Here is an 18,392-nt window from a genome sequence, read left to right as displayed (position 1 = left end):
TTCTCTCCTCACTTCATATATTTATATATGTATGTCTATGTGTGTGTGTATGTGTGTGTATACTCCCACCCACCCCACTTTTGCTTTTTGTTCAAACTGAATAAAAATAATTCAAGGGGTCTAATTTCACTCCATATTTTGACTACATTATAGGATCAAATTTTTAACTTTGAATATAGTAATTCAAGATCCACACATAGACTCACTATCCAACTCACCTTTGTGTTCTGTAAATAACAGTCATCAGAGCAATTATTACTGCAGTAATTAGACCATAGTCTAATCCAAGGAACAGGGAGGAAACAAAAGTGGTAAGCCAAATAGTCTAAACCAAAACAAGAAAGCCTTGTATTAAAATAGTTAGAAATCTTAGTAATTATAAAAAGTAACTAAACAGAAGGATGATCAGATAATTTAACATCTCTCTATATAGCAGATTTGTAATTCTTTCAGTTAATTTTCTCATTCTATAATAATATTATTCTCTAATTACCTTACTATATACGCAATCATTTAAAACTTTTCCCACAAATGTTAAGTTTGAAAATATGATATGACATTTTAAAAAATCTCATTTTAGATAGATACATATTGAAAGTGAAGTATATGTACTTTACATGTAAAGAGGCACTTCTAGGCCTTCACATAGGGGTTTAAAGACAGAATTTTCAAATAGTATGCAGGTAGATTCAATAGGATTATGAAATATTTTTCTTTTTAGTCAAGCAATAACATTTCTTGAATATTCACACACCTTCCCCACATATTAGAATCATTTTTCCTATATCTTATTCTTCTGGAGGTGATTACATGAAAAAAAAAAAGGTTGGTGTTCTAAGGAATTATGCATAATTCTTAAAACTCATCAATACATTTAGATTATATATTCATTTAAGAGTTTGAGGTGGAGGTTTTAATGGAACAATTTCAAGAGAAACACAAGGAAAAAAAATCCAGATGATGTGGTTCTGTGTGAGATGTCAATGAAAGCATTTGGAAGATTTCAAAGGCAAACCAGAGCATAACTGTATTAAAAATCAGCTTATGAAACAAATTCAACTGCTGTTCTTCCAATTTCTGTAGAATTTAGGAGACAAGGTAGAACAGTGAAAGAAATGAGGGATCTAGGGTCTGTGGATCTGAGTTAGGATCCTCTCTCTTATGTTTACTAGCTGTGTGATATTGGCCAAGTCACTTTCTCTTTTGGGGTTTCAACTACTAAATGAGAGTTCCCTTAACTTTAAAATGAGAAAATTAGATTAAAGGCCTGTGAGGTCTCTTCCAGGTCCAGATCTGGTATCTTAAGCTAATATAAAAATATTGGAAATGTTAAGTACAAGTCATGCTTGCAATCAGATGAAGCATAAACCATTTTAAAAGGCAAAAGAAGGTTGTATATGATTTGGGATATGACTGTTTAGGTTCTGGGTAAGTATAAAATAATCATTTTTCTTTAAAAAAATTTCAAGTTGGTGAGAAAGTAGGAGAAAGTAAGTAATAAGCAAGAATTACTTGGAGCAAATATGAGAATCTTCTGTTTATTTAGAATTCAATGCAGATAATTGTAGCAAATATGTTTTGAATACATCATCTGATCTTTAAGTCACCACTTTTAAAGATTTGAAAGTATTGGCGTTTTCTAGTCAATAATTATTATTCTGAGACTATTGGATCAGTTGCTACTTCTGAACTATACCTTGAAGAGTTGGAGGACTGTTCAGGTATATGCCCAACACTTTCATATAACTAGTTGTTTTTAGTTGGACTAAAATGTTCTTAATATGCCAATGTCATAGGGTAGGTTTTCTTTTTTTTCTTTTATCCTTGATTTATTTTTCTCTACTTCTACCTGTATCAAATCATTTGAATTCATGTCCTGTATTTAATTTACCAAGTGTTGTATTCTTTTTTACAAGATAGATTTTCTAAGATGAATTTGTCTATATTCACTTACCAGTTCTATTTTGCTGGTCCTCCAGAAAAAGGGGAGATCTGAGAACTGCATAAACATTCCTTTCAAGTTCACAATCACAATGGCTGATAACACTGCCTGAAACACAGCACAACCATTTCCCCATTTTCTGATGTTCAGGGTGCACAGCTTTGACATCATCACTTTTCCCTCATGCTGCTCCTCCCCTTTCCATTTCTGTCTTTTTTTCCCCACAAAGTGATGAGAAGAGTTTCAGTTAGCTAGTCTAGACTTGGAAGGCTGGGCCTGCATTCCAACAGCAAACTTCCGGCACATGCACAAAACTCCAAGCCAAATTCAAGATACATACCTGGGGCAATGATTCGAAGAGAAAGCCAATGGCCAATATAACCAACAGAATCAATAAAGAGGCTAAGCAACCTGCAAGCTGAATAAGACAAAATGCACTGAAGGGGTTTCTAGAAAAGCGGGATAATAGGTGGGGTCTCATTTGTCTGATACCTTGAAAATTACTGATAAAGATATGAAACAGGTATGGATTCAGAAACCACCCAAACCACGACCTATCCCCATTGCCCCCTCCCCCTGTCTATAATTTTCAGTTGCTCTTATGGGTCCTGGTTAGATACAGAGATGCTCAAATACCCTGACCATTTCAAATACCCTTGCCCGAAGTGGGTGACGGGAAGTTGAAAGCCCATCCTCATGAGATGTCCGGTGCAGGCCTGGAGACACATGAGAGGTTGGGATAGTTTGGATGGGTGTGAGAGCTGCTGACATCCCTCCCATACTTAGTCATTGCCTGCAGGGTTAAGTTTTCATCACAGCACATGACAGTTTCCCACGTCTGAAGTTTTGGGTGCACAGGCGCTAGAATCAGAGTATTGTACAAACATCTAATTTAGTTGAGGGCAGTAGCTCCTCTTTACAGATCTAGCTTTCTGCAGTTCAGTTCAATTAATTACACCTTCCTCTGCAGAACTATATGATTCATTCTAAACTCCCTAAATCCCTTCTCCCCAAAAGTTGATTAGAGATGTAGGACTCCATGGAGCACCCATTGGCTCTGCATACACAGTAGCTTTTCTGGGGCTCAGGAGAGAATTGAGAGGTTAAAATGTATAATTACCACCCCAATCACGTCTCCTTAAAGTCTATCTGCATACACACCTGAGTTTTTCCTCCAGTACTCTCTTGAACAAGACTTCGTGACAAGGAACATGAAATGGAGAAAGTTTGGAAAAGTGATCCAATAGTATTACATATTCCCAGTGCGATGAGCTCCTTTTGTATATGAAAACAGGATAAAGAAAACTTAAGCAGTTCTTCAAAAAGATAAATATAGCCTATTCAGTAAGCTTCTACTTTTATCTCAGACATAGGTAGCCATTCTGCCCCCTCTCAACTCTTAAGTTCAAACAGGGTCATTTCACAAATGATGTTAATTCCTGCAGAGCAGTCCCCAGCAGAATGGACACAATTCTCCATTTTAGCAAATGTATACGAAATTGCTACATTAACTTAAATTCCAAAAAATGCTATATGCCATATTGTATTTGACTTATACTTTAACATATTTAACATGTATTGGTCAACCTGCCATCTGGGGGAGGGGTGAGGGGAAGGAGGGGAAAAATTGGAACAAAAGGTTTTGCAATTGTAATGCTGAAAAATTACTCATGCATATATCTTGCAAATAAAAAGCTATAATAAAAATACTATGTACCAGAATGACTTTATTCCAAAGCAATGGCCTTTGAGTTGTCAAAATAGCTGCTTTTTAAATACATATTTATAATCCATATTTTAATAATTGTAAGTTGTACAGATCTGAATTTTCTCATTAAGAACATAGTATGTTGAAATATCCATATTAATACTAGCTATCATTAATTGCATTTTCCCTTTCACATAAGTGGCGAATAAATACCTTAACAGTAGGTCTCATAGCAAAAAGTTGAAAATAAAGATAACTGGAGAATTATCTGATGAATGAATAGCTAAAAGCTAAACATCATTGAGGCCAATATGAATAAAGTATGAACTCCCTGGTAGAGGTTGAAATGATTTTGGGAAATGCTCATTCATTCTATGATAGCTAGTGACCCCTCAAATAAATTATGCCATTATATGGATGCATTTTTCAGGTTTTCAAGATAAAGAAGAGCCATTATATGCAATGGATTTTGCCTCAGTGTTTCTATTTTCCTAATGCTGTCTCTATCTGGTGTCTACCTAAGTCTGTACTTCAGAGTCTAATTGCATGAAATGAGATTATAAGAAACAACTAATTCACATTAGTGATTAATATAGAAGTATAATATAAATTTGAGAATTGCCTAAATATGTGCTGATGATTGTTAAACATTAATTATGGGATGGAAACAAGAAAAACTTCTTTTCTATCAAAATATTTTGCTTTGTATTTGAAAACAACAAAATATCTCATTGCATTTTTGTGAACTATTCCATAGAAATGCTAAAATTATACCTGATTCCCATCAACTTGGTAGCCGTGTTTAACTGCAAAGATTTTGGCCATTGAGATGGTCACTGAAAATCCAACAATTGCAATGGCAATAGCATCAACGTAAACAAGATGGAAGAGGCTTGAATCTGGGGTAGCAGGAGCTAATAACCTAAAAGGGGGAATATATTTTAACATGGATGTGATAACATGGCAGGAAATTCTCTGAAAAAGAGAAGCAGCACCATTATAAGGATTTTAATTTATTTTGAGATTTTAAAAATTACTCCAGCACGGTCATTTTATTGTTAAAGAAAAATTATATAACTTGTTGGAAGTCTCTTCCTTTAGTGTAGAATTTAGCTGAGACGCTAAAAATTTAAGGGATTAATTGGTTAGAGATAAAAGAATTTCTGGCTCATTTTTTTTATTAACTTTATGTTCTCATGATGAACACTGGCTAGCTGTAAATTCTAGAATAGACTTCCTATTGTTTGTGAATTAATTTGCAAACTGACTTGATATAAATTTTTCTCTTCCGCCTGTCTTTGAAATGTAAACCTCTTTTCTCTCCATTTGCCAGCTATAAAATTTACAAATCTACCTTTGAAATGTAAATGTTTACCTTTCCTTTTGATGCTGTAAAACACCAATTATATTCTTGTTGTTGTAACTAAGGAATATATAAGAAACTCTGAAAACACAGTTCAGTTATTAAACTATGATTCGTAGCAGTATCTATCAACAAATCCATTAATAATTTCCATATCACATAAATGAAATCTTGGACTTGAGATACACCATTAATCTAGTTTTGTAAAAAGAAGGATATTCCTTATCAAGTGTGAAAGGAAGTACTTTCTAAGCAAAATCCAGTTATATTAGAAATGTTAATTTAGTGGTTTGTGTCATTCCAGAGTAGAAAACATACCACTCTCCTGAGTTGTAGTAGAAAATGAAAGCTATCCCAATTCGATATTTGATATATGTAAGCAGAAAGAAAACAACTGCTGACCAGGGTCCTAAAAAGGACATCAACCTCTCTCCAACTCTATGACTCCCAAGAAGTTGGACTATAATACTATAGTTTGATTGGGAACAAAGGAAAGACAGGTGAGCTCTCTTTGTGGCAGAGCACTAAGACTTTGTTGGAAGGAGTTAAGGATCTGTTGTTCCTATTTGGCTTTCCCTGAGTGTCTGTATTTATGTTTTTGCTTGTTTGTTTCTTTTTTTGGTGATGTATGTCTCTGGAGAAATCTTTTGTGTCAAGTTGTGTTACAAGCTGGACAAGATTTGGGAAACTCAGAACACTAATGAATAGAGTGATATGACTGCCATTAAGTCAGTGACCACAGAATCCTTGCCAACATTTTATGAGTCCTTTCAAGTTTGTCTGTGTCAAGGATATTAAGACCATTGTAATCATATATTTGGAGACTCTGACCATGAGTAAGAATGAATTTGGACAACAAAAACATCATTTCTGAATCCCATATACCTTAGGGTAACCTTGTATGGCATCAAACAGCTGAGGATGAATGAAATTGCCAGATGCTAAGGGACCACTGGGATTTAAGGGCAAAGAAAATGTACTGCTGTGTATTTCAGAGACTTTTTTTTTTAGAAGAAGAAAAAGATTCAAGAGAATAATGGGTTTTGTGCATTAACTGAGGAGGAAATAAATAACAAATGTGTAGAAAAGTGGTAGATAAAAGACAATAGATGATTTTAGAGAATTATATGAAGCTAAAAACCACAAAATAATCAAAACAAGTTCTAGAATTTATTCTAAACTAAAAGTGTGCTACATTCAAATCATGCCATTAAAAATAGAAGAAAGAGATGATCTTTAACTGTGTTGTAAAAGTATATTAATATGCAATAGAATAGGTTAACAATACTTTCACTGATCATCACAGCTCAAAATAAAAATGTGTTTTCCCTACCCCAGTGGGAGTGATCCAACAACATCCACTTTGTATGATTCTTCTAAATTAAATCCTGCTGAAATGCCAGTTCCTATTATTACCTAAAAATGGAACAAATTTAGGTTTACATTCAAAATTTAAAATATAGAGTTGCAGAAACAACCCTCCAAAACTTATCTAATCCATTCTATTCTCACTTATAATAATTATGCTTTACTCTTTTCATACATAATAGCAGCCTTTTTTAACTTAAAGAGAAACATTAATTAATTAAATAAAAAAATGCTCGAACAATTAATTAATTAATTAAAAGTGCCTGTCTGGGCCATGCAATGTGCTAGCAGCTGAAGTTACAAAGACAAAAATAGTCCCTACTATTGAGGTGTTTACATTCTGTCATGGGAAATTACACAAATAAACTTCACAGAATATACACAATATATACACAAAGGTGAGAGGGGTACTGTCCTTGAGTCAGTTCTTTTTCAGAAACAAGGTATCCTATGAAGTGAATGAAGTGAAACTCTAACCAGGAAACTATATACAGTCCTGAAAATCAGTAAACTGTAGTACAGGAGGGCTTATTCTTATCAGAATGTGGTAAGAGCGAGCTCTTTAATTCTACAGTTTCCTGTCCATAAACTCTTGAATTCATTTTATTTAATACTAGTTACTAGGAAAAAGGACTGATGGGGAAAAGGAATACAATTAGAACTCTTCAAATTAGCAGACTATACCATCTTCTCTTTACCTCCAGCTACAGGGGCAGGGCTGAAAATGGAATTCTGTGGGCCCTTAAAACATTCTTTGCACAGGCCATCATTTTACTTAAGTTTTATTCTAATGCCAACTCATGTCTATATTTTCCATTACAGAACATGATTTTAATATAGAATTACTGAATGTTGAGCATCATATCTGGTGAAGGGCAAGGCAGGAGATAAAAGAAAAAGAGCTAGGAGTTGACATTTCCCACATCAAGATAATGCAGACATTGATATTTGTGAGACAAATACATTGAGCATGATCATTTCTTTAACTAACTTTTTGACGTGCATGAAAAGATGCAGAATGAAGTAAGTAGAACCAAGAAAACAATATATGTAATGATTATAAGAATGTAAATCAAAATAACAATGAAAGGTAGCTGAACTATAATTAGTTTCAACAACTAATCTAAATTCCAGAACAAAGATCATGAAACATTATTTTCTTCCTGTATTAGTGGGATAAAATATTACATGTGCTATAGTCACTGTAGTCGATATTCTTTAAGCATTTTTCTATATTACATGGGAGTATTCAACATGGTGAAGGGATATATCTGAAAATGACTTTTTAATATTAAAACAAAATACAGCAAAAACAAACCCAAATATTTTTTTTCTAAATTATTAATTGAATGGGAAAAATTCCAACAACTTTCTATCAAATTTCTCAGATAAAAGCTATATCCCAACAAATGATTAGTCAAAGGATATGAACAGTTATTAAAATACTGCAAACTATTAAGAACCATATTGAAGAATGTTCTAAATTGTGAATACAAAACATTGATTAAAAATATATCCAGAAAATTGGGCAAAAATTGGGCAAAGGATGACAAAAAAATGAGAATAGCCAGCATAGGAGATGTTATGAGTACATTAAAACAGTGGTGGAAGAGCTGTGAATTAGTATGACCGTCTGGAAAATAATATGGAATTATAAAAATAAAGTAGCTAAAATGTCTATATCCGCTGCCTGTCATATACTTCAAGGAGGTCATTGTTAAAAATAAGGGTTCCACATGCACCAAAACATTTATAATGGTGTTTTTTATAGTAGCAAATTAGTGGAGATAAAGCAGATGTCCATTGATAGGAAAATGACTAAATGAATCCTAGTATAGGATTGTAAACATGGAAAGATTATATGACGTGATGCAAAATGAAATAATCACAACCTGAGAAACAATATACATAATGATCACAATACAAAGGGAAAGAACGATTACACAATGAAACAAATAAAATGCTGCAAAACTGCAAAGAACAAGCTTAGCCCCAAAGAAAAGATAGGAGAGAACACTTCTTTCTACTCTTTTGAAGAGGTGTTGGTGGATGTACAGGTATGAAATATTGGATGTTACCATTTTTTGGATATAGGTTTTGCTGAGTTTTGTTTTTCTCTTCACCTTCTGTAAGGGGCTAGAACTAGCAGATGTATTTAAGACAAGATAACCTGGCACTTAAGCTAATTACCAACTTGATAATATTCTATTAACATATGCTTGGAGCATGACCCTACTCAACTCAGTGCAGGCTTAATCTCTGGGTGTGGACAGAGAAGGGGGAGAGAGATCTGAGGTGGAGTAGGACAAGAAGGGTCATTCTTTTGTGAGAAAGGAGGTGTGTAGATTCCTATATCTAATCCCCTGAGGGCGACCCCAAAAGACCTAGAATAAAGACTTTTGCTTATCCTGACTCTAAGATATCCAGGGTACTAATATCTGATTCTAAGATATCCAGGGAACTAAGGCAGTCTCAACACCTTCTTTAAAGAGTTCTTTTTTTTTTATAAAGGATGGCTAAGGGACCAGGAGAGATAGAAAGGGAAATTTAGGCAATGTAAAAGCAAAAGACATTAACAAAAATTTACTCTGAAAAAGAAAAAAAAACCCAAAAGTTGACTTACTGCGACAATCTCTAAAGGAATAGGTGCAGGCAATTTATTTTTAAATCTTTCATTAAACTCTTTGCCCCCCAATAGCAAAGCAAAACACATCAATCCAACGACGAGGGAACATATGTTGAGTTTTTTGACATTTGCTATCACAGCAAGAGTACTCTGTAAGACAATGAATGTTTATCATCAAGAAAAAGTCCACATAAGGGTAATGATTTAATAATCACAAATTCTGCTTCTGAAATAATTCATAAATATAAACCAACACATGTTGATATTAATTAATTCTCAGCAAGAAAATCATGCTAAAATTATCACATAGAATCATTAAACCTTATCGTCTGGATTAGATGACCTTGAATTCTCTTAGTCCAACTTCCTAGTTTTGGAGTCCCTTTGAAAATACCCATAGATAAGGTATCATGGAGTCAGTTCAAACAAGTTTTTGAGAACCAAATGTTAAAATTTCAGTGTGAGCATTTATATTTCAGAAAACAGCAAATGCTGTATACAAATTAGGTTTGATCAGTTCTGTTAATTATCTAGACTTAATAAAGTGATGAAAAAATATTAATAATGTAGATTGCACTTTAAAATGTGTTATACATACTTTTTTCCCTCCAGAGATCCAGTTATTAAATATTTACCAGTACTTATCTGATTGATAGCCTCTGCTTGAATATTTTCAGTGACAGGAAGTTCCATATCTCAGGATGATCAATTCCATAAGTAGACAGTTGTAATTGTTAGAAATTTTTTATGGGATGAAAAATCTGTGCTTCATGGCACACATTCTACCTACTAATTAACACCCACTAAATCCTAGAATCATCACATTGCATTGTTATGAAGGTTCTTTAAAATATCTAGTTTATTTTACAAAGTTGCTTAATCCATTGCTCAAAGAACACAACACTTAAAATGATGTAGTGTCCTCAGAGAAAATAAGTTGTCCACAGGAGTGAATCTCTAGTGTTAAAAAACAGAGGATAAACATAGAATTGAAAGGCTTCTCTATGGATAAAATAAATGTAATTGGAATGAAAATGGAAACAATTTGGGGAAAATTTTTCACAAAAAAATTTCTTTTATAATGACTTAGTTATATAAATAGATAATGAAGAATTTATTCAATTCATAATAATAAAAGACATTCTCTGATAAATGGAAAAAGGATTCTCAAATAATTCAAACTATCAAAAACCATATAAAATGCATTGAGTCAATAAATTATTGGCTTGTAAAAGGACAGCGAGTTGAAATCAGAATAAAAAAGTCACCAAATTATAAACATCCTTTCACCAAAAGAACCTACTATTAGACATGTACCCCAAGGAGGTTATAGACAGAAGGAAAGGATTTATATGTAGAAAAATATTTATAAAGTCCCCTAAAGACAAAATAAGTGCCTTTCAAGGGAGGAATTGATGAAAAGAAAGTGATCTATGAATGCAACAGAAGTTTGTTGGACTTTCTGAAATGTGGAATATGACAAATTCAGAGAAATATGGAAAAGTCTTGAATGAACCTTGATGCAGAATAAGGTGAGCAGAAAAAATAATTTGCATGATAATTATAAATGTGAAGGGAAACAAGTTTGAAAGGTTTCAGAATTCTGAGTATGACACTGATCTCAAAAGACTGATGGTGAAGCATATCTTCTACCTTTTAGTAGAGAGATGATACATATATGCAATCCCACACATGGCCATTAGCTTGATTTGTTTTGTTCCACTATATGTATTTATTATAAAGGAAGGCTAGGTAAAAGGCAGGAAATGATATAGAAGAGAAATAACATCAATAAATAGTTTAAAAAGTTACAGAGAGGGAAGGGCGAGTATGTATAGAAGGGACAAAAAGTATATCAATTTGTTACTACCTGAGAAGTATACATACATATATATGTATGTATATATAAAAACATATGTAAGTCCATATATGTGACTGTATACACATGTGTATAAAAAACCTCTTCTATATAAAGTGTGCATATATATGTGTGTGTGTGTGTGTGTGTGTGTGTGTGTGTCTCCTTATATCCAAATTGTTGCCAGGATGTCTATTTCATCTTTTGAATATTTTAAAATATATATCCCTTTCTCTTCTCTGACATTGTTTTTGGTCCTGACCCTTATCACCTTGTGCCTGGATTACTGCAATAGTCTGCTAGTATGTCTGCCTGTCTCAAGTTTCTCCTCACTTCAATCCATCCTCCATCCAGCCACCAAAGTGATTTTTCTAAAGCAAAGTGACATGTCCCACCTCTACTCAATAAATTCCAGCAACTCCAGGATTAAATACAAAATTTTATTTTTGACATTCAAAGCCCTTTATGAACTCTGCCCCCTTCTACCTGTTCATTCTTTTTATATCTCATCCCCATCTTGTAGTCTGATTCAGTGACAATGATTTCCTTGATGCTAGTCAAGCAAGATACTCCATCTCTAGGCTTTGGGCATTTTCTTTGGTTGTTCCCTATGCCTGGAGCAATGTCTTTTCTCAATTCTACTTAATGATTTCCCTGGCTTCTTTTAAGTCCCAACTAAAATTCTTTTACAAGAAGGCTTTCCACAACTTTCTCAATTCTAGTGTCTTCTCTCTTTTAATTATTTCCTATGTTCTTGTATATAGCTTGTTTGTTATTTCACCCATTCAATCATGAGCTCCTTGAGATCAGAACTGTCTTTTTATTTCTTTTAGTATCCTCAGCCCTATATTATATACAATATATATTCTGTATATCCACATTATACAATAGAAGTTTGGTTTTGGGTTTTTGCATTTTGAGATGTTTGTGATTGTTGATGACCGAATTAAGAAAAATATAAAAAAATGATTAATAGAAGTACAGAGCCTGGGAAAGAAGTCATAGCCATATCTGGCAGCTGAGAAAGAAGTTTATGGAGTTCTAATAACTAAATCGCAAGATTTAGAGAGCTGAGAATAAAGTTTGTATATCAAAAAAATGAGAGAAAAAAGTACAAAGTCCCTAAGATCATAAAAACAGGAAAAATAGAAAAAAAATTGGGACTGAAAATAATTAAGAGTGGGAAAAGGTAACTTCTTATATTCTAGAGTTTATTTGTTTTAACAGAATATTCTAAAAGCATAATCAGCTTTACTAATAAATTTAAAAAAATATTTGTCATTTTATTCACATATAAAATAGATATGAAACTGGGATTTCTAGTTCACAATGGATAAATGATTCAACAATATGAACAATTTTCAAAAGGAAAAACAAAAGATTATTAATAATCACTTGAAAAAGAATGTTTATGATGCTGAATAAAGTGAGCAGAACCAGGAAAACATTGTACAGAGTAATAGCAACATTATATAATGATTAACTATGATAAATTTAGCTCTTCTCAGCAATACAATGATCCAAGACAATTTGATACATAATTTGATAGAAAATGCTATCTGCATTGAGAGAGAACTGTGGAGACTGAATATGGATTGAAGCATATTATTTTCACTTTTTGTTATTGTTTGTTTGTTTACTTTTTTCTCATAGTTTTTCCCTTTTGTTCTGATTTTCCTTTTACAACTAATGTAAAAATACATTTAAAGTGAGTATATGTGTAAAACTAATATCACATTGCTTGCTGTCTTGGGGAAGGGGGAAGGGAAGGAGGAGAGAAAGATAAAGAAGAATTATAGAGATAAAGATAGATAAAGGAGAAAGGGAGAAAAAATTTGTAACACAAAATGTTAAAAAATAAATTTTGAAAATTGAAAAAAGGGAAAAAATTGGGGGGGGGGAAATAAGAATGTTCACCATCACTAATAATTAGAGACACAAATCAGAACAATTTTGACATACCACCTCACACCCATAAAACTGGCAGAAATAATTCAAGGTAACAAAGACAATGTTAGTGAAGTTTTGGAAAAACAAGCACTTCATTCATTGTTGCAAGCTAGTATATTTTTTCGAGAGCAAACTATTAATCGATAAGAAAAGTTACCAAAAATTATACTCTTTGAGTTAACAATTCCATTGTTAGGAATATACTTTAAAACTATTATCTAAAACAACAAAAAAAACTCTACGTTCAAATATTTTTATAGCAGCATTACATAAAGTTATTACAAATTGGATAAGGTAATGGTAAATGAAACCATGGTACATATTATGAAATATAAAGAAATCTGGAAAGAATTTTAGTTACTCAATCAATAAATGTTTATCAATAAATGTGCCAAGTTCCTCTATGTAAAGTAAGGTCAAAGATAGTCACTGGTCTCAAGGAGATCACAATTTTATAAAGAAAACAATATCCAAACAATTATATACAAATAAGTTATTTAAATAATAAATAGAAAATAGAAAATAATGTTAAAGATTTGATTTTAACCAGAACTTGAAGGAAGGCAGAAAAGTCATTAGGTAGGAATGACCAGGGATGGTATTCCAAGTACAGATTGAAAAAATGTAAAAAAAAAAAAAATCTTGTTTGAAGGATAGCAAGGAAGCCATTGTCATTCTATCAAAGGGCATGTAGGGGAGGAATATAAGGTCTAAGATGATAGAAAAGATGATAGTGGTGGTGGTGGTGATGTGTTATGAAGAGTTTTGAATAGCAAATAGAAGACTATAATGATCCTCAAGATAATCAGTGTGACATGGTCAGACCTGTGTTTTTGAAATATCACTTTAGTTAAGGAATGGAGGATGGACTGCTGAGAAAAGAGATTTGTATAGGAGGACTAACCAGCTGGCTACTGCAGTAGTCCAGGTATAAGGACTGGAAATAATGTAAAGCTTAAACAAAACAAAAGTAAAAAAAAAAAAGCAGAGTAAGGGAATGCACCAATTACAACTGTGTAAGAGAAGAAATAAGAATGAATGAGTAAAGAATCCTTATGGGAACTTAAAGTAAATGAATGAAAAACTTGTATGATATTTTATATATTGAATTAATTTAAATTTAAACTGCTACTATAAAATATAATTGGTTGCAATAATATTGTGTTAAAAGTTTTAAATAAAAATATAAAATAAATAAAATAACCTGCTATTTTAATGAAATATATTTTTAATCTAAAAAGGTATGGTGAAGTCATGGTTATAAGTCTGAGTCCTTAAGCAGAGAGTTATTGAATATCAACCCTTTTGATGTTTAGTCATATCCAGTCTCTATAACCCTAGGGTTTTTTTTTTTTTTTTTCAGCAGAGGTACTGGGGTGGTTTGCCATTTTCTTCTCCACCTCATTTTACAGATGAGAAAACTGTGGCTATGTGAAACAGGGTTAAGTGACTTTCCAAGGTTCCCACACCTAATAAGAGTCTGAGGCCAGATATGAACTCAGGAGGATAAGTCCTCCTGACTCTAGTCCCAGGCACTCTATCCATTGTGTCTCATAGCTGTTCAATATCAGCCTTATATGCCTTATTATCCAGGTATCCTCCAGCTACCTATTGCTAGTGATAGAAAATTGTTAATGTAATCATTAATATAATGACAGAAAATTGTTAATACCAAATGTTACTTGCCATTCCCGGTATTATTCTAGTAGTATCAGGATATAGGTAATAGCTTTACATTCCTACTCTTAAGATATTTACTCTCGATTAGGTTGAGCTTGCCCATGCCCAGAAATTTTTATTTTGTAAGGGAACTTAGCATAATTCAGATCTCAGCTTCTAATGTTCTTGCCCCCTTCTGATGGGATTTGAAGGGCAAAACAGTCTTAATGAAGTGGTTTTCCTTGCCTGCATTGTCAAGAGCCATTGGGGACTCATGACCAAGTCTTGCTATTGTGACAATTAAAAAGTTTCGAGAGACATAGTCTCTGAGTAATTTAATCATTTTATTAATAAGACCAGTGGGTTATTAATAAATAAGTCATCTAGGCATCTTTTTTAGAACAAAAATGCCTAATAGTGGTGGGATTACAGTAGTAGTGCTTGAGGGATGGAAATCAACTTGGATTGGTTAACACAATGAGAGGTATGAGCTATTATTAAAATGAAAATCTTGGGGTATACTAAAATCTTGGCCAAAAAGAAATCAATTTCCACATCATCTGTCTTGATAATAGGGAAAATCAACTTTTCCACAGACCTGTAGGAGGGAACACAATAAGCAAATATAAATATACTCATTAGCCCAAAGTTAGAATTTCTTTTATTATCTGATTAGATTTTGGCCTGCGTAAATCTCTAAAAGATTTACCACATTGCTTGGTTTCTAGATGAGGAAGTAAAAAAGGGGAAAACTCCTTGGTCCTAAAACAATAATTAGTTATTAAATTTAAGAGAGAAATATTCATTTCTCCTTCTACATTTTACTAATTCCTCCATTTCTCTGATAAAGGTATGAGAAGCTTTTGCATAGATCTTGGTGCTGGGATATCTAAAGTGCTCATACTTATGATACATCCCCCTAATGTGGCAGATTTGCTATCCTTTTATCTCAATTAAAGATGCTTTATTCCTCAACTCATGGCCTTGATGTATTTCAGGATTTGACAAAGCATCCCCAACTTTCAGAAGCATTTTTCTAAGAGGTGAATAAATGCTGTTAGGAACAGTTATCTGTGCCACTAAAGTTATAAAATGAGAGTTTCTAGAATAAAAAAATATATCTGCCACCTTTTTTTCAAATAAAAGTCTAAGGCTCTGACTACTATGGCAAAATATTTGAATACAAATTGAATATTAATCAGCACATGATTCCAACATCTAGAAGTCAGAACAACCATAAATATTTAACATCAGATAGCTGAATCAACTCGATGACTCAGTCTCTTGCTTTTTATTTTGAGATTCTAGAATGCAGATCCAGTCTAAAATATATCTAGCTTCAGCTAAGATACTCTATATATCCTGGTTAAATTATTCATTGTATAAATTAAATTCTTTTAATTGCATTTTTAGGTCTTAGAAATGTTGCATTTTTAGGTCTTAGAAATCTCTAAGGCTACTAAATAAACAAGCTCCTTTGAGCATTAAAGATTATAAATTAATAATACACATATACTTATAAATGAAAATTTTCTTTTAAATTAAGTCTTAGGGGACAAGATTCTCCCAGTTTCTGGGGAGATAAGCACAGCAAAACAAATTCATAAGATGACATTCATCTAATTGATATTCCATTCAGAAAAAATGGAAAAAATAGGGGGGATATGGACAGCAATGAATCTAAGATGCTCCTATTGATGCTAGAAGCTGTCATGATGATTATTTTCTTAAAAGAACATAGTCTTTATAATAGGACTGCTTATTCCTTAGTATTTATAAGCATGCTTCAATTGCCTTAAATTTTTCCTGAACACCATTACATTTAAAATCCATCTGTACTTTCTTAATAAAATCCAATGTTCCTATCTCATAGTTGGTTAGGCAGTGCTGGAAAACTACAATAATTTCTTCAGATATTTAGAGTTCAATAAATTATTGCCTTGTGTAAAGTTATCCTAGAAACCTGAAAAACTCATGGCAGTTTCCAAAGTTAGAAAAGTGCAGATTAAGATCAAAGAAAAATTGACTCAGCATTGTTTCATCATATCAACATGTTAAAAGATTTGATTGAATAATTTGAATAATATACACAAGATATGGGGGCAATATTTGGCAAGCATATCAAACTATGTCTAATATCCTCATAGCTATTTACCCTCATGTACAATTATTTTATGATGCACCCAGTTGAAATGTGGGATTTTTTTTTTTTTTTTTTTTTAACAAACAATGCAATCTACATTAACTTAATTCTTTGGTGCTACTTAAGATTTGAAAATGAATTCACCATCATTTGGTTGTTCTTGCTTATTCATTTATTTCCAGAGTGCTCCTACAACCTAGCAGTTGGCTGTAGGTAACAGTATCTTAAGAGCTGAAAGGGACCTTAGAAGGATCTAATGCAGTGGCAGGAAAATTCAATGGAAAGTAATCCCTGAGGGCTTCACAAAGCCTTAGAAAAGCACAAATGAACTTTCCTTCATTATATTGCATTTTTATTGATTTTTGCAAAAATATTTCCTAATTATATATTAATTTGGTTAGGCCACACTAAGGATTTTTTGTAGATTAGCAAATTTGTTATTTTTGATCTAAACCAACCTATCAAACAATTCAAGTTAGATTATAGAAGATTCACTTGTTTCTGATTTGCCATTACTTGTGATTAATGCATATATTTACATACTTGGGTGTAACTGTTTTTGAAATATGTACATATATATACATGTATGTATTTTTATTATATGTATCTATATTATATACAAATTATCCATTTTTATGCCTGTGTAAATTCTTTGAGGATAAAATTCATGTTTTTATTTCTGCCCACAATGCTTCATATATACTGCACAGAGCAGCACATATTTAAAGAAATCTTGTCAACCAAGTCTCAAATAAATGTCTAGTAGTAACAATTTCAATAAAAACCTTAGAACACTTTTAATGAATCTCTCTCATTTACTAAAAGAAGATGCTTGAGCAGCTGAACATTTTAACTTATAGTTCATAAAAAGAAAATACTTTGTATCAACAACTCTTATAACTTTGCCTGTGTATCTGCACAGATAGGCTAAAGATGTACCATCAAGTTAAACACAACCCCAACTATGTACATATTACTATGCAATTTTAAAGATTATTTTTCTTTAATATGCTTTTCCTGGAAAAGTTTTAGTAGAATTTTTTTCTGATTGTAAAAACTCTTATAAATTAAAAAAAGAGGAAATATGAGAGCTGAGAAAAACTGAAGCAGTTTACTTACATAGACAACTGAAAAGGGTCCACTGTGTCTTTTTGTCTTTACTCCAAATAGGTATTTTAACATGGAAGTGAAGACATGTACTGCTGCTGCTGTTGTAAAACCACGGACCAAAGGCTCGGTTAAGTATATAGCCACAAATCCAAACCTCAGGACACCTAAGCAAAACTAAGTTTTAATGGCAAAGAGAAGCAGATCATTTAACAGGTCAGATATTTTAAAATAATAATAATAGCTCACATTCTTATACATACATATACATAACCAGAGATATAGTTAAAATTGAGAGATTTCATGGTTACAAAGCATTTTGCAGACATCTCTTTTTATCCTCATAACAACTCTGTAAGGTAGAGTGAGTGGTAAATACTCATTTCACAGACAAGAAAATTAAGGCTTAGAGAGATTATGCGCTTTGTTCCAGTCACAGAGAGTCAAAATTCAAACTCAGGTTTTCTGATTGGAAGTCTAGAGCTCATACATTGAGCTCAGTTACTCAATCAGTATCCTACTTCCTTTTCTAGAGAGTGTGACAAAATTCTACCTGCTGCAGAGAAGAAACTGGTTGTGAAATTTGTGCTAAGATGATTCTGTGTGTGATTGTATGTATGAATGCATAATATACTCCATTTTAATATTATCTTGGACAAGTTATTTAT

The 18,392-nt window shown here is 32.6% G+C and overlaps 1 protein-coding gene across 1 annotated transcript in view; it reads right to left on the bottom strand.

Annotated features, from left to right (window-relative positions):
• SLC26A5 (solute carrier family 26 member 5) overlaps positions 1–18,392 on the bottom strand; it is a 54,256-nt gene that overhangs the window by 14,183 nt on the left and 21,681 nt on the right. The window contains exons 6-13 of the mRNA XM_074268429.1: positions 17,737–17,901; positions 9,005–9,157; positions 6,347–6,429; positions 4,425–4,572; positions 3,104–3,217; positions 2,283–2,360; positions 1,955–2,050; positions 219–325 (exon numbers count right to left, since the gene is read on the bottom strand). Coding sequence (XP_074124530.1) covers positions 219–325; positions 1,955–2,050; positions 2,283–2,360; positions 3,104–3,217; positions 4,425–4,572; positions 6,347–6,429; positions 9,005–9,157; positions 17,737–17,901 — 944 coding nt within the window. The remainder of the gene's footprint in view (positions 1–218; positions 326–1,954; positions 2,051–2,282; positions 2,361–3,103; positions 3,218–4,424; positions 4,573–6,346; positions 6,430–9,004; positions 9,158–17,736; positions 17,902–18,392) is intronic.

The sequence above is a fragment of the Sminthopsis crassicaudata genome, chromosome 5 (genome assembly GCF_048593235.1).
Source record: "Sminthopsis crassicaudata isolate SCR6 chromosome 5, ASM4859323v1, whole genome shotgun sequence".
Taxonomy (NCBI): domain Eukaryota; kingdom Metazoa; phylum Chordata; class Mammalia; order Dasyuromorphia; family Dasyuridae; genus Sminthopsis; species Sminthopsis crassicaudata.
The sequence above is the reverse complement of the archived record's forward strand: the minus strand, read 5'-3'. Positions and strand labels throughout refer to the sequence as shown.